The following is a 15,400-nucleotide window of genomic DNA, read 5'->3' as shown; positions in this document are numbered from 1 at the left end:
ACCAGCAGCTGGTGGGTCCTACAGAAAGTGATACTTGAGTCTTGAAGGAAGCCAGGGATTCGAAGAAGAAGGTGAGAAAGAACAGCATGCCAGTTAGGAGGGAGAGCCTGTGCACAGCCAGGAAGGCGAGAATTAAAACATGGCATACAAAATCTACGTGGCAGGCAGTGCGACTCCATAGAACGGTCCCTGAGACACTCTCCTTGACAGTTAATCCCTCTGAATCTTAGTTTCCTTATCCAAAATAGAGGGCTGACAATATCTCCCAGGGTTTTTATGAAATGAGTTAATGTATGTCAAGAGCTTTTTTAAGCCTTAAAGTGCCACAGGACTGACTGCTGTTATCCCTGTTACTGCTTCTAGTTTTGGGTGGAACCCCCAATAGCTACTGGGAGAAGCTAATTATACCTTTAGGTGGCATGAAGGGAAACCATGTAGAGAAGATGATGAAGCATAGAAGGAAGGGAGGTAGTTAATATAAACCAAAAGGAAATGAAAGGAAAGAAATATGGTGAACCGAGGAGGGGGTTACCACAAAGAGAATTAAAAAACATCTGTGCCCTAAGGCCTTTAGCAAAAACTGACTATGTTCTGTGGTTTTGTTTTTTCCTTAACCAAAAAACCAGGCTAAGCATCTTTTCCGCCACACTACTGACAGCTCTAATTATTTTCAAATTGCCCCTGGGCCACCTTCCCAAAATGCAGGCCCAGATGCAAAGGTGCTCCCAGTGGTCTCGTTAGCAATTTCCGTAGCTGGAAAAAAGCATGTAAAAAGTTCATGGTGACACTGTCATTGAACTTTCCGTTCAAATTCAGCATATTTTGCTACTTAGCAGATTATTCCAGGTTTCAATTGGTGAAAATCCCCTCTCTATATTCGTTCCAAAAATTACTAAATGGAGGGGAGGTGGGAAGAGAGACAGAGAGAGAGACACAGAGAGAGACAGAGGAAGCGAGAGAGAGAGAGAGAGAGAGAGAGAGAGAGAGAGAGAGAGAGAAGGAGGGAGAGGGAGAGGGAGAGGGAGAGAGATATTGAACAAAGAAAGCCCTCAGTATACTGGGCTTATGAATGAAATTGCATTTTTCCACAATACTCTTTTCTAACATGGCTTTCTAAAGACTGACAAGTGTCATGTTCTCTCTTTTTTCTCCCTTCCCTTTCTTGAAGTTCTTTAGGGAAGCATAAATATTTAATTCTAACAGCAAACAATGCATCGGGTCCAATTGCCAGCATTTTGTAGCAATCGCTTTGGAAGAGGAAGTAAAGAATGTAATGTTTCCATTTTTTGGTCTACTCAGCATCCCAATTGGATTCCAGCATGTCAGCTCTGGTTCTTATAATATAATGGCATTTCATTTAATGGCCCCCCAAAACCAGACTGAGTTTGGAGACAATGAATTTCCCAGTGGCAGTGATTGGGCTTCTTTGAAATGAGGGTTGATTTTTAAAGTTTTAGTGGGAAGGTCTTAGAAAGCTACTCAAGCATTTTTATGAGACACTTTAAATTTTTAAGAAGGGCTAAGACAGTCCTATCCTCACGTATCTCAGACACGTCAAGCATTGTAAGAAGGAAAAGCAGACATTTTCCTATATTCCCCTGCTGCGTCAGACTCCTCTTCTTTTTCAATTAACTCTCCATAGCTCTCTTTTTATACTGGAGCCATTGTGCTTCCCAGGCTCAGAGACTGAAAACTGGAAGAAACCTTAGAGGCCATCAAGTTCAGTTTTTATCACTGAGGAAACTGAGGCAAAGATAGATTAAGTGACTTGTCCAGGGTCACATAACTAGCAAGTATCTCAGGCCAAACTTGAACTCAGGTCTTCCTGACTCGAGTCCAAGAGTTGTCTCCACTATACCAATTAGCTGAAAGCTGGAGTCTTGGGTTTGAATCCTGACTCCCAAGCTCAAGGGTGTGCAGATTGTTCTCCCATTCTGGGAATGCATTTTCTCCTGGCCCCCATCTCTTGACTTCCTTTGTGATATCTTCTCGTTCTGGGGTGACCTTGCCTCTACTTGGCTTATCCCATATATGGACCTGGTCCTTTGAATGTTGTCTCACCCATTTGAATGTAAGCACCTTGAGGGCAGGGACTGGTTTTGCTTTCCTCTGCTATCTCCATACTTAGACCAGAGCTGGGCACCAGGGAACCTTTAATTATTGCTTCCTGAATGAATGATTGTCTTCCCCAGGACTCAGTCTTGCTTCTAATGGCTGACAGATCTGAGCATCACCATTTTCTCCTTTTTATTCCCTGGCGGAGGGCTCTGTAGTCCAGGACATTTTTTAAACATCGGTACTGCCTGTTCCTGTCAATTTGAAATATGCCACCCTGCCTGCCCTCCTCTCCCCAAGACCTAGGTGTGTGAGAGCTATCAAGGAAGTGGCAGATGGATATAAACTGTGACTTTTCAGAGCAGCTTCTCCCCAACCTCCTGGGAATAATCAGAGGTTTTTATTACAGGAAGCAAAAGCAAATTTAATACGGGTTTTAAAGGGCATTACGAACCTTCCTTATTGTGCAGAAATCACTGAGTTGTGTCAGAACAGTTCAGGGTCACTCATTCGCCTCCTCACCATGTCCCCATCAAGATTTATAGGCGGCCATGTCTTTAAAAAGCAGTCACCTTAGCAGAGAGTGGAAAACCTCTGCTTTATCACCAGCAAATAGTCTGTGGTGCAGAAGCAAGTGTGGCCCATTGACTGTCCTCTGAGTGTGTGATGGATGGGGGCAGTGAGGAGCCTGCATTGGAATGAATGAAAAAAAGCATTTATTAAGCACTTGCTGTATGCCAAACACTGTGCTAAGTCCTGCTCCTACAAAACAAGCAAGCAACACAATCCCTAACTCGATGAATTCTAATGTGGGGGTTGGGAGAAGGAAACAGATAAGGGAACTATATTGGTGGAGGGGGAGAGTGCATGACAGCATGGGCATGGCTTCAATCAATCAATAAATATTGATTAAGGGTCTACAATGTGCCAAGCATTGTGTTAAAGCTGTGGCCAAAAAAAAGAGCAAAGGATAGATCCTGCCCTCAAAGAGCTTCCAATCTAATGGCTCCAATATGAGTCATATGGAGCAGACTGGGACTAGGTTATAATCTTTCATTGAAAGAGAAGAAAGGAGTGCTCCTTGCTGGGTTTGGATGGAGAGTTCCGTGTCTTAGCTAGTCCTGGGAGATTTTCAAGTCTCCCATAGATTGCGAATTTGCCAAAGAACAGGATTGTACTTACTGAAAAACCAAAGCTGTTTACCAGCATAATGAAGCCTTGTTGGAGCCTCTGAAATTGAGGTTTAAGTGATTGGGTGGTCATCAACCATTTTTTAACTCCTTAAAGACTCTGAGTATTGAAGGATTTAGTAATTTCTTGTGGGCTGTTAACTACTAAAGGAAAAATCAAGTGTGAGGGCTGGGAGGGTGGGCTAAAGCATATTTATTGTAGACCATAACAGGTTCTGTCTCATAGAGGGAAGTAGGAACAGTTAGATTCACTTCACTGCCCCTACACACATTGTATTGTCACCACAATCAAGAAGACAGCACAAGTGATCTATAGGACATATAGCTGTAGCTGGGCTAATAACTGAATGCTGTCGTCATCTTCTGAAGTGACCAATAGCCAGTTCATAAAAGCAGTGACAGCAAAGGGCTCTAAGCTGAATCCTTAACTCCCCTTTGTCCAATTCTAATTTCTAATGAGTTATTTTCTTCTATGAGTTTTCTGATCTCTTTTTTGTGTGATTTTCTTTCATAATTTTCCTGATTTTCTTATATTGCTCTTAATTTTTCCTAAATTTCTACAACCTCTCATTTGGTTATTGAAGTCTTTTTGAAGCTCTTCCCAAAACTCTTTTTGGGCTTGTGATCATTTGATATTTTTCTTTGATGTTTTAGAAATAAGTGTTTTAACTTTACTGTCCTCTGAATTTAAACCCTAGCCTTCTCTGTCCTTAGAGTAGCTATCCATGATTGGGTTCTTTCTCTTTTGCTTACTCTCTCTCTCTCTCTCTCTCTCTCTCTCTCTCTCTCTCTCTCTCTCTCTCTCTCTCTTTCTTTCTCTCTCTTTCTCTCTCTCTCTTTCTCTCTCTCTCTCTCTTTAATTTTAGAGGCCAGTAGGCTTACTCGTTAGCTTTATGGTTTCAGGATTTTTATGCTGTTAATCTTCTGAGCCCTTCTTAGTTCTTCTGGTTTCTATAGTCCAGGGCCAGGTGTGGTCCTTGTTCCCCCAGGCTCGCACTCCAATTTGTAATTGACCTCAGGTACTCCCACCCTGGCTCCCCAGTTCTGCCACTGTCAGCAGACAACTTTACTCTTCATGGTTTTGTCACATTTCAGGGAATTGTGACAAGCTAGGTTGGGTGTTAATTCAAAGAAAGACTTAAAAAGCAAAGCTATCCAAAGATGAATGGACTACTTTAAGTCAATGGACTATCATTTATGAAGGACTTGTTCTACGCTAGGAGCTGTGCCAGGCACTTGGAGGTACAATGAAAAAGCCAAAAAAGTCCCCAGTCTTGGGGAGATTGCACCCTATTGAGGGAAAACTGTGCACATATGTGTTTACTGCAAAACACATACGATACCACATCCATGGTTATCATGGGAAAGTGGGGCATAGTGGCTAGGGTGACCAAGCTGGGTCTCAGGCAGAGTTGGCACTCGAAGGAAAATAAGGATTCCAAGAAGCAGAGGTGAAGGAGGACAGTAATGGAGAAGAGGCAATGCAGAGGCATTGAAATGGGACCTTGTGTGGATAGAATAGCAGGAGAGTCATTTTGTCTGGCCTGCTGAGTGAATGGGGAGGACTAATGGAAAGGTCAGCTGGGATGGGTTTTGATTCATTTTCAATGCCGAACAAAGAATTTTAGGTTTTATTGTGGAGATAATAAGAGAACCACAATTGGAGTTTATTGAGGAGGGACTCAACATATCAACGTCACACTTTGGAAGCTTTGTGTCCACTTTGTGGCCCATCCGTGGTTGTGGGAGAGACTTGAAACAGAGGCACCAGTTAGGAGCCCATTGTAGTAATCCAGGCAAGAGGTTATGAGTGCCAATGACAAAACGGTGACTGTATGAGAAGAGAGGAGGGGAGTCATAGGTATGAGAGAGAGTAGGGAAGGGAAAATGAGAGGATTTGGCAAAGAATCAAATGTGGTAGGTGGGTGAAGGAGAGTGAGGAGTCAAAGATGAACTGGAATGCCTCGAAGGACAGTAGTGCTTTCTAAAGTGAAATACAGATTTGCAAGAGAGATGAGTTTGAGGGCAATGACAATGAGTTGTCTTTTGGAGATATTGAGATTGAGATCCCCATGGTACCATCTAGTAGGCAATGGGTGATAGTAGTAACCTTTACCTGCCCATAATTTTCATATCAAGACAAGGTGGCCATTGGTTGGAGATGTTGGAGGAGGAATGGTTTTCCAGGCCCTGGTTGGGTTAGGTTCCTTTCAGATGTGGGCCACTAGGACTCTCTGTTGTGTGGAGTGTCTGGAAAGGATCTGATCCAAGGTGATGGACATCTTTATAGCCTCCACCAAGAAGTGTGGCAGTCGGGGTGTTGGGTCACCAGAGCAGTGACACCTGTCCTCTCAGGCCTTCCCTTTGTTTGCCTGTACCAAAAGTCATCGGATCTTGACAGTCAGGCTACAGAATCCTTGTGTCTAGCCAGCTGATAATTATGTAAGAAAACTAATGACCAAAACAAAGCTAAGTATTGCTTTAAATTTTTTAGATTCAAATGCTTTTACTAATGTCTTGGGTCATTTTTTTAAAAACCTTTTGTATCCCTTAAATGTTCTTTGTTCTAAAGGATGCCTCACTATGCATGGGGAGGTAAAGAGAAATATATGTATGGAAGCCAAGGTGATATAAAGAGAGGTAGAGAGCTGTTTAACATGAATTCAAATCCTGCCTCATTTGCAAGTTAACCCTTTGGCCTTGAACAAGTCACTTATGGTCCCTCAGCCTCAGTTTTCTCTTTTCCGAAAAAGGAGTAATACTACCACCTACCTCATATAATTTTTGTGGTGATCAAATTAGATAAGATACATAAAACATCTTATAAACTTTAATGTGCTTCCATAAACGTTAATTATCATTATTATTATCATCAATAAAATATGTTTCAGGAGAAATGAAACTGTGAGCTTGAACTAATTCAATTAGGATCACAGATACTTGGGTGGAGGTGATTGGGTAGCTAGACTGAAATGGAACCGTGGCCCGTGGTGGACGTTGACCTGGATGGAGGAGGTAGAACAGGACCGGGAGCCTGGCGGAAGCAGGATCCTAAATAAAAAGAGGAACAGGACTGCCGCTCCGTAAGTGGAAACGGGCAAGGCCTCTTTTTTGGTAAGTTCAGAGACCAGTCAGGAGCCCCAGATCGTGCTGGGGAGTCGGGTCAGCGGGAGAGACGTCTTACTGGAAGCATCAGGCGGCAAACAGAGGAATCCAGCGTAGCCGGCCGCTCTCTCTCCGGGTGCTGGATCTCTGGGGAGGTGCATGAACTCTCTGACTCCGATCCCACCCCCCTGGGCGTCCCCACAGTTGGACTTAGTCAGGGACCGGTCCTTGGCTTGTGAATTGGCCTGGTTTGTTTGTAGAGAGGAGTCTGTCAACCATCTCCCACCAGCCTTGAGGTAATTGTCTCCATCACATGGTCCAAATGAGCACCCCAGGAGAGGTGATTGTCCCAGAAAATTTCCACCCAACTGGCAGCCAGTGTGTGGACTGAAATGAAGCCAAATAACCCCAAGAGTTTGTTCCCATGGCCAGTTGATGCCTTACCCTGCTAAGCAGCTTTCAGCCCCATCTGTTATTCTGTAGCTGGGAATAGGGAAAGGTAGGAGGAATCTGCCCTTCATGGGACTGACTGTCTGCACTGTAGCCTTCCCCATCAATCATCCTTCCTGCAGATGCGCTCTTAGGCCCAGAATTTATTGAACACCCCCCGACCCCCATTATTCCCTGTTATTGAAACACAGGAAATGAGGATGAACCAGGACGGGCAACTGGCCAGCACAGCAGCTCCTCTTTTCTTTGTTTCTGCCAGAATAATTCCCGAGGGTTCAGGGGGAACTTGCAGGTCACGAGCCCCCGTTCCCATCTTTTTTCCCCAACAATGCTAAATGAACTGATGCTAGATCCTTCAAACGGGCTTGATTTTGTCAAGGTGTGTTTTTTCTCTTGGCCAATGCAGATTACAGCCTGCTGTAACATAGTACATCATTGTAGTACAGCCTCTTAGAGTGCTGCTGTGTTTGAAAAATGGCTTGCCTTCCAGCCCCCGTGGTGATGAATGAACCTGTCTTCGCTGGGCTTGTGCTTAGATGAGGGACATCTAGTTAATTCATCACTGGGCCCTGATTTGAAATCTTCCTGACTTGACAGAACCTGCTAGACCTTGCATTCTCCTGGCATCACATCAGGGTTGCTTCTATATTTCCATATGTAGCATCTGGCATGGAATAGGTGCCTAATTAATGCTTGCTGATGGATTAAATGAAGCATCAGAAAAGGACGCAGGTAGAGGAAAGATGTTGATGCATTTATAAAATGATCGTGCTATCAATCAATTAACAAGTGTTTATGAGAGGAAGGGCAAGAATACTGACTCCAGACAGGGACCTGGATTCAAATTCCATCCCTGATGTTTATTACCTGAGGGACCCTCGCTGGGCAAATCCCTTCATCTCCCTTGGTTGGCCTCAGTTTCTTCATCTGTAAAACAAAGGGGTAGCACTGAGGTATCTTTCAGGTCTACATGTATAAACATTTTATTTACTCTTTTATTTTTTTTTCCTTTTCCTTACTTTTCCTTTTACATTTACTAGATAATGACAAAAGGAAAATCATTCCTGTCCTCAAGCAGCTTACATTCTGGGTAGATAATAGTGCTTTAAATATGTTAACTCCTTTATACATGTGAGTGTATTCTGTGCATATATTTTGTATGTCTCATGTACTCACGGGTAATTCAAAACACTTACAGAATGGAACCATTCCATTGGGAGGGGAAGGTACCCACAGTCAGGGGCATCAGGAAAAGCCTCACATAGACTTGAGTTAAACTTTGTAGAAAATGAGGAATTCTGAGAAGCAGAAATGAGGAGCTAAGTCCTATCCTCAGCCTTTCAGTGTTATCACAGGCTCCCTGTACAACCTGTCTGTTCATACTCCTGACAGATTTATGTGTCTGGAAATTATGTGTGTGTGTATATACGTATAATTTTTATTATTTATAAATAATTTATAATTTTAATTATATTAATTATTTTCTGTTTTTATTTAAATTTATATATAGTATAATTATATATTTATATATGTTTCTATTATATTTCTATTGTGTATTTATATAATGCCCATCATATATAATATATATTTATATTTTGTATTCATATTTAATTATATTAATTATACTAATATTATATGTAGATAATATCTACATACCGAAGAGATGGGTAGGGAGGTCTATCTTCCCCTGGAGCTCTGAGTCCCCCAAATTGAGAGCTAAGCCTATGATTGTCATTCAGACAAGCAGTTTCCCATTTCACACAGCATGTACTGATTTTGCCTTTTTTTAATGCTTCTTAGAAACGAGGATGCAGTCAACCAGATGGCCGTGACGCCCTTTCCGTTACCCGTGAGCTCCCAGTCTTCGGTCGAGGTAAGGTCGTTTGGGTCCTCTCAGGACGCTAGCTGGATTGATCAATAGAAAGCAAAGGACAATCTGAAAATTTCAATCCAGCCTTTGGATGAACCTCCATATTTTTTTTCATGATACAGCATATAACAGGGTCAGAAATATATACCCAGGGGGCAGCTGGGTAGCTCAGTGGATGGAGAGCCAGGCCTGGAGACGGGAGCTCCTGGGTTTTAATCTGGCTTCAGACACTTCCCAGCTGGGTGACCCTGGGTAAGTCACTTGACCCTCATTGCCTAGCCATTACTACTCTTCTGCCTTGAAACCAATACATAGTATTGATTCTAAGGTGGAAGGTGAGGGTTTTTAAAAAGAAATAGAAATATATACCCAGAGGAGACTTTAGATGGCTTGTAGTCCGGACTTCTCATTTGACTGAGAAGGAAACTGAGGCCAATATAGGGGAAATGACTAGCCCAGGGTCATACAGAGAGCAATGACCTCCAAACTCAGAATGGGTGGATCAACAAGCATTTAAGAGCCTACTATGTGCCAGCCACTCTTCTAAACTGGGGATATAATGTGGGGCCGGCCGGTCCCTGAAGCTCACAGGCTACTAGGGGAGACAGCACACAGACCACCACGTGTGGGCAGGATGGACAGCATCGCATGGAGACAGCCGAGCTTATTAGAAGCCTGGAAGGGACCTCAGGAGTCTCGTGCTGAGGGATCGAATCCGTCTCCCTCATTTTATAAGTGAAGAACTTGTGTTTGGTCTGAGATTCCACAGGCCAAAGAGGCCGGATTTAAATCTTTATTTGGAATAGCCGTTCCTGGAAGAACTGAGAGCGTCTTGGGTCTGTCGTCTCCAAAGTGGAGAATGCAAAGCTACGGCATCACCCCTCGAGCTCCGTGGCCCCGGGCTGATGGAGTGTGGGAGCGACAGGTTCCAGGAGGGGGAGACGGCTCCTCTCTTCCCCTCTCTGCCAGCCGTGGGGTGTGTCTCCCACATCTGCTCTTGTCTCCCAGCTCTCAGCTTCTCTCCTCCCCCTTCTGTGCTCTCACCTCCACCCGTGACGAGCCACAGCTGCTCTTGGGTAGAGCCGAGGAAATCCTACCCCCACCCCGATGACCCGCCAGCTCCGGGGGATGCTCCTTGGGGGCAGCGAGCGAGGAGAAGGCTGAGAGCTCTGTAGCCTCACGGCCCCCTTCTTGGTCGGAGGGAGGCATCGGCAGTCCCAGGCGGAGCAGGGACGGATCCATTTGGTGAGCTCCACCCCAGAGAGCTCCATCGTCCCTCGGGTCAGATGCCCGTCTCTGACTTCACCCACAACTTTGCTGGATTTGGCCATTTTGTTCAGAAGTAAAAGGCTCCTTTCTCAAATATTATCCCCTTCGTCTGACACCTTCAGAACACGTTGACAGACGTGACGTGATGGCAAAAGCAAGAGTTCCTCCATAAGTGGAGAAGCGGAGGCTCTGCTGCTCCCCGCCAGAGAGAATCCGATAGTCCCATAATATTTTGAGAAGACCAAAATCTTTCCTTATATTTATAGACTCTCTTACACCAATATTTTGCCTTTTGTGGACTGCCTGAGCTGGGTCCATGTGGAGGCAGCTCCAAGTGTTACACAGACACTCGGGGTCGGGCTTTCGACTTTATGGAATTTCCTAAGCTGACTATTCTAGCAATCACAGCTTTTGGGCCAATAAAGGGCTTGTGGGTTGGAGACGGGACGGAAGCCAAGGGGGCATCAAAGGGAGATCTTAGGAAAGGCGGAAAATTTGGGCAGAGCCGAAACGCCACCCACTCCTGGGCTTCTTGGTGAGCGACACCCACAGGGAGGTGAAATCACTCTTGTGGTGACGGGCGGCAGCGTGTGATTTTTTTTTTTTGTCTTGTTTTTGTCTTGTCTTTTTCACCTGGCAAGCACTTCCTTTGAGCCCAGTCGTATCTGCTCCCCCCCAAATACCCACCTCCAAGCCAGCTGTTTTGGGTTACCTTCACTAGAATAGTGCTAGCTTTGTTCTGCTCCGGGAGGGTCATTGATTCATTCATTCTTTCAGTCCTGTGTGTGCCCCAATATCCCCCGAGGCCCCTTCCATCTCCTGATCTTGGACCCCATGGAGTGGGGCCCTAAATCCACTGCCCCTCTATACCCCCACCTTGAATTAATCTATTCCATACTAACTTTTCTCCAGACCTTGATTTCTCTTTGCCTCCCTGAGCCTTGCTTTGGCTAACAACAACAACAACAACAATAACAACAACAACAATAATAATAATAACCAACATTTCTATAGTACCAGACACTGCTGTGTCCTTTCATAATAGGGTCTCATTTGATCTTCATAACAACCCTGGGAGGTAGGTGCTGTTATTGTCCCCATTTTTCGTACAAGGAAAATCAGAATACTAGCTAACTTTTATAAAGCGCTCAGTATGGGCCAGGCTAAGCCCAGGGGATAGAGATGTTTCTCTGCGTTTATTTAGATCTCGCGTCTCTTCTTCCTCCCAGTGGATCTGAGGGCACTTCCAACTTAAACCTGGGAAAACGATCAGAACAGGGACCACCTCGAGGAAGCAGAAGCAGTAGACGCTGCCAGGCACCCGTGACTCGTTGGTCCACGAAGTGGTTGCTAAGTTTCTTGGCACCCAACGGCAAAAGGGAAACAGTTTTACCCACTTTTCATTTTCTGATGCAGGAAAACTACCCAGATCGTTTTTAGAGAAAGCTTCTTTTTACCCTTCTGGCATGAAAGTCAAACAAGAGGGAATTACATTACCTTCCAAGGTCTCTTTCAACCCTTAGATTTATATCATTTGACCAGCCTGTCAATATTAATAACTTACATTCACTTTTCACATATTCTGAGCTCTAGTACAAATAAAGAGCATAAATCGTGTAATACTTACTTTGCATAATAGAATAAATATGGGGCTCTTCTTATAAATGTTTCCTCTATTCCACTGGCCAGCAGCCAGGCTGTGTTTCATTTATCCCCTTAGTTTGTGTGGAAAAAACTTTAGAATCAAGAAATTCATCCACAGACCTTGTATTCAACTTATACTGCGTGGCAGGCATTGTGCGAGGCACTGGGGCACCACACGGATGAGGCAACCATCCTCCGCTCAAGTGGTTTACATTCTCAAAAACTGGGTTCTTGACCTTTTTCCTGCAGTTGCCTCTCCACCATTGCCTTCCTCAGAATCATGTTTTAAAGCACATTAAATAAAATTTGTACAGGGCAGCTGGGTAGCTCAGTGGATTGAGAGCCAGGCCTAGAGACGGGAGGTCCTGGGTTCACATCTGGCCTCAGACACTTCCTAGCTGTGTGACCCTGGGCAAGTCACTTCACTCCCATTGCCTGCCCTGACCACTCTTCTGCCTTAGAGCCAATACATAGTATTGACTCTGAGACAGAAAGTAAGGTTTTCCCAATAAATAAACAAACAAACAAATAAATAAATATGTAGAATTATAAAGGAAAAAATCAGAGTAAAATAGATCTATCAAAATACGGTTGATTCCTTTTTTTAAGTTTGTGGGCCCTAGGTTAGAACCCAAGTTGTGGAGAGAGGTCATTCACATATGAAAATACATATACCTATCTATACATATTATATATGTGTGTCTACATACATACATACATATATGTGTTTAAAATGTTGTTATAACTCTTGATGGAGTTTTCTTGGCAAAGAAACTGGAGGGTTTACTGCTTCCTTTTCCAGCTCATTTTCCAGATTAGGAAACTGAGGCAAAAGAGTGAAGTGACTTGCCCAGGATCATACAGCCACTGAGTATTTGAGGCTGGATTTGATCCCAAGAATCCTGACTCTATTTCTAACACTCTATCCTCTATGCCACCGAGCTGATATGTATATGTGTGTGTGACAAATAAATATGACAAATAAATGCCCGGAACCAGAGCTGAGAGGGAAAAAAAGGATTAAAAACAGAGCTCAGAATAATCCACCCTCCCTCTTCTAATCTCAGCTCTGCTGTTGACTCACTGGGTGCCCTTACTCAGTGCCAAGTCCTGTACTAAAACCTGGGCATACAGAGAAGACCCCCGCCCTCACGGAGCTCCTGTCTAAATGGAGGAGACAAGCTCTAACTAGCCAGCTCCATCCAAGGACCCCAACCCTCTTTTCCTGGGAGTCCCAGCTGATGTCCCACCTTATGCAGGATGCCTGCCCCTCTCCACCTTCATTCTAGCCCCCTCCCTCTGTGGATTAGTTCCCAGTTATAGGGTCTGTCCATAGGTGTTTGCTTGGTGTCTCCCCATCAGACTGGGAACCCCTTGAGGGCAGAGCTGTCTTCTGCCTCTCCATATCCTCAGAGCTTGGCACAGGGTCTAGCACCTACGAGGTGCTTAATAAATGTTTGGCTGTGTTTAGGAAACAGAGACCCGGAGATTTAGACGATTTGTCCTGGGTGGCGCTGTCCGAAGCAGCAGAGCTGGAAACTGAGACCCATCCTCAATTTCCCGACCCCAGCAGCTGGCTCTCTCCTTTCTCCATGTCCTCAATGGCTCTGTGTCTCCTCTCCTCCTTTCCTCACACCCCCTCCCCTAATCAGGCTTCAAAATCCTGGGTTCCACATTAGCATTCTCCAAGAGCTCCCTCCAACCCCCAGAGCCCTTCTCTAACTCCATTTCTCATTATTCCCCTGCATGGTGCTGCTTGGATTGTTGGATTGAATTAAACTGTTGATTGAATTGTTGAGAGCAGGAGCCCGTCTGCCCCTCCTGGTCAGGCCCCCTGTTTCCATTATCTGTCTGCCTCTTCAGAAAGCTTGTAAGGTTCCAGACGTCCTCAGTCAGTCAGTCAGTCAGTCAGTCAGTCGCTGGGATCTGTATTGGAGAGACAGACAGCAAAGCAAGAACTCAGGCTTAAGAAACCTGCCTTTGCATCCTACGTCCTTCCTCCTCTTCCTCCTCCTCCCTGTACTTAATGACTGTGTAAAATTGGGCAAATTATTTTACCTCCCTCTACCTCCTGTAAAACATTCTGTAAAATGGGCAGATCTCCTGCCTTGCAGAACTATTGTCAGGAAAGTACTTTTTAAACTTTAAACACTTTAGAAATTTTAACAATGATGTCATTGCACAATAATCATTATTGCTACATCTATAATTGCAATCGTAGACATTCGATAGCACTTTAAGATTTTCACAATGCTTTTACGCTGTTCTCTCATTTGGTCGATTCAGTGCTACAGGACTCCTTAAAAGATGCTGTCTCCCCCATTAAACTGTGAGCTCCTTGAGGGCAGGCTCTAACTTTTGTCTCTCCATGTACCCATCCCAGAGCCCGGCACATTTGTCGTTCAGTCACGTCCAACTCCTCGTCACTCATAAAGAGTTTTCTTACAAAGACACTGGACTGGGTTGCCATTTCCTTCTCCAGTGGATTGAGGCCAATAGAGCGACTTGCCCTAGGTCTGTGATCAGATTTGAACTCAGGGCTTTCTGACCCCCGATCCCTCTCTCTACCTATCTTCGGAGCCCCCTAGCTGCCTCCGACTAGTTTCCTGGCACATAGTAGGCACTTCATAGCTAGTGAACATTGCCTCGGCCGAGTTTTCCCCCTAAGACCCAGCCTTCACCCGAGCACTCTTTGTTTTCTGTCTCTACCACTGTGAGGAAGTTGGATTGTTGTGAATATTTAATGAGATGGAGAGGGGCTGGCAGGGGGAGAAAGGGGGCGATTTGCATAATTTCCACTTTGCTTCCATTGTGCAGAGACTTTCCAGAATGTTCCATGGCCTTATAAATAAATAAGTGAAGGGAGGGAGGGAGAGAGGGGGAAGGTAATGAGATTTGTCACGTATTGTAAACATGACTCTGCCAAGAGAAATGTCTGGGAATTTAGGCTGACAATGGGAATAATAAATCATGGGGGTTACTCGAAGAGAGACAGGACATTGGATGGAGGACATGGGGAAAGGCTGCAGTAAAGGGACCAGCCTCGATGAAAACGGACAAATCCCGAATGTCAATGACGTGTGGCCCGCCGATTCTTCTCTGGGTTTATGCAATAAACTCTCAAGGTAATTAGAAAACGAAGCAGCTGGGTATTTTCCCGGGCTCTTCTCGCTCTTTAAAAGAGGAGGAAATACAAGAAATTGGCCAGGCCACCAATTGGTTTGTTTTGGGTCAACTCTTCCCTCCCCGAGGAGCGGTTTCTATTTCTGTAACTCTTTAAGAATTTTCCTTGACAACCTTTTGGGGTTGGCCATCCGAGTGTTATTATTTCCATTCTACAGATCAGGCACCTGGGAAGCCCCGAAGGATGACCAGCCCGTGATGCCCACGTGATTTCAGTTGCACCCCACTCTTGGTGATCCCATTTGGGGTTTCTTGGTAGAGATATTGGAATGATTTGCCATTTCCTTCTTCAGCTCACTTGACAGATGAGGAAACTGAGACAAGCAGGGTCAAAAGACTTGGCCAGGGTCATATAGCTAGTAAGTGTCTGAGGCCAGATTTGAACTCTGGTCTTCCTGACTCCAGGAAGTCCACTTGAGGTGACTCCTCCACTGAGCCACCTACCTGCACACAGGTAAAAAGTATCCGTTTATTAAGAACCTGCAGGACATTGTGTTGAGAATTACCGGAGGGTACACATGGAAGGGTCCTCCGAGTCCCTCTGGTCCTGAATCAACCTTGAGTTCGATTTCAGTTCTATTTGTCCCAATCATTGCCAATTGGGGCAACCCAAAGAATGACTTGAAAACATATA

At 44.7% G+C, this 15,400-nt stretch overlaps 1 protein-coding gene across 1 annotated transcript in view; it reads left to right on the top strand.

Annotated features, from left to right (window-relative positions):
• PATJ (PATJ crumbs cell polarity complex component) overlaps positions 1-15,400 on the top strand; it is a 332,079-nt gene that overhangs the window by 242,747 nt on the left and 73,932 nt on the right. The window contains exon 30 of the mRNA XM_044674774.1: positions 8,601-8,673. Coding sequence (XP_044530709.1) covers positions 8,601-8,673 — 73 coding nt within the window. The remainder of the gene's footprint in view (positions 1-8,600; positions 8,674-15,400) is intronic.

Source organism: Gracilinanus agilis, chromosome 4, assembly GCF_016433145.1.
Source record: "Gracilinanus agilis isolate LMUSP501 chromosome 4, AgileGrace, whole genome shotgun sequence".
In the NCBI taxonomy this organism is placed as follows: Eukaryota; Metazoa; Chordata; class Mammalia; order Didelphimorphia; family Didelphidae; genus Gracilinanus; species Gracilinanus agilis.
The sequence above is the reverse complement of the archived record's forward strand: the minus strand, read 5'-3'. Positions and strand labels throughout refer to the sequence as shown.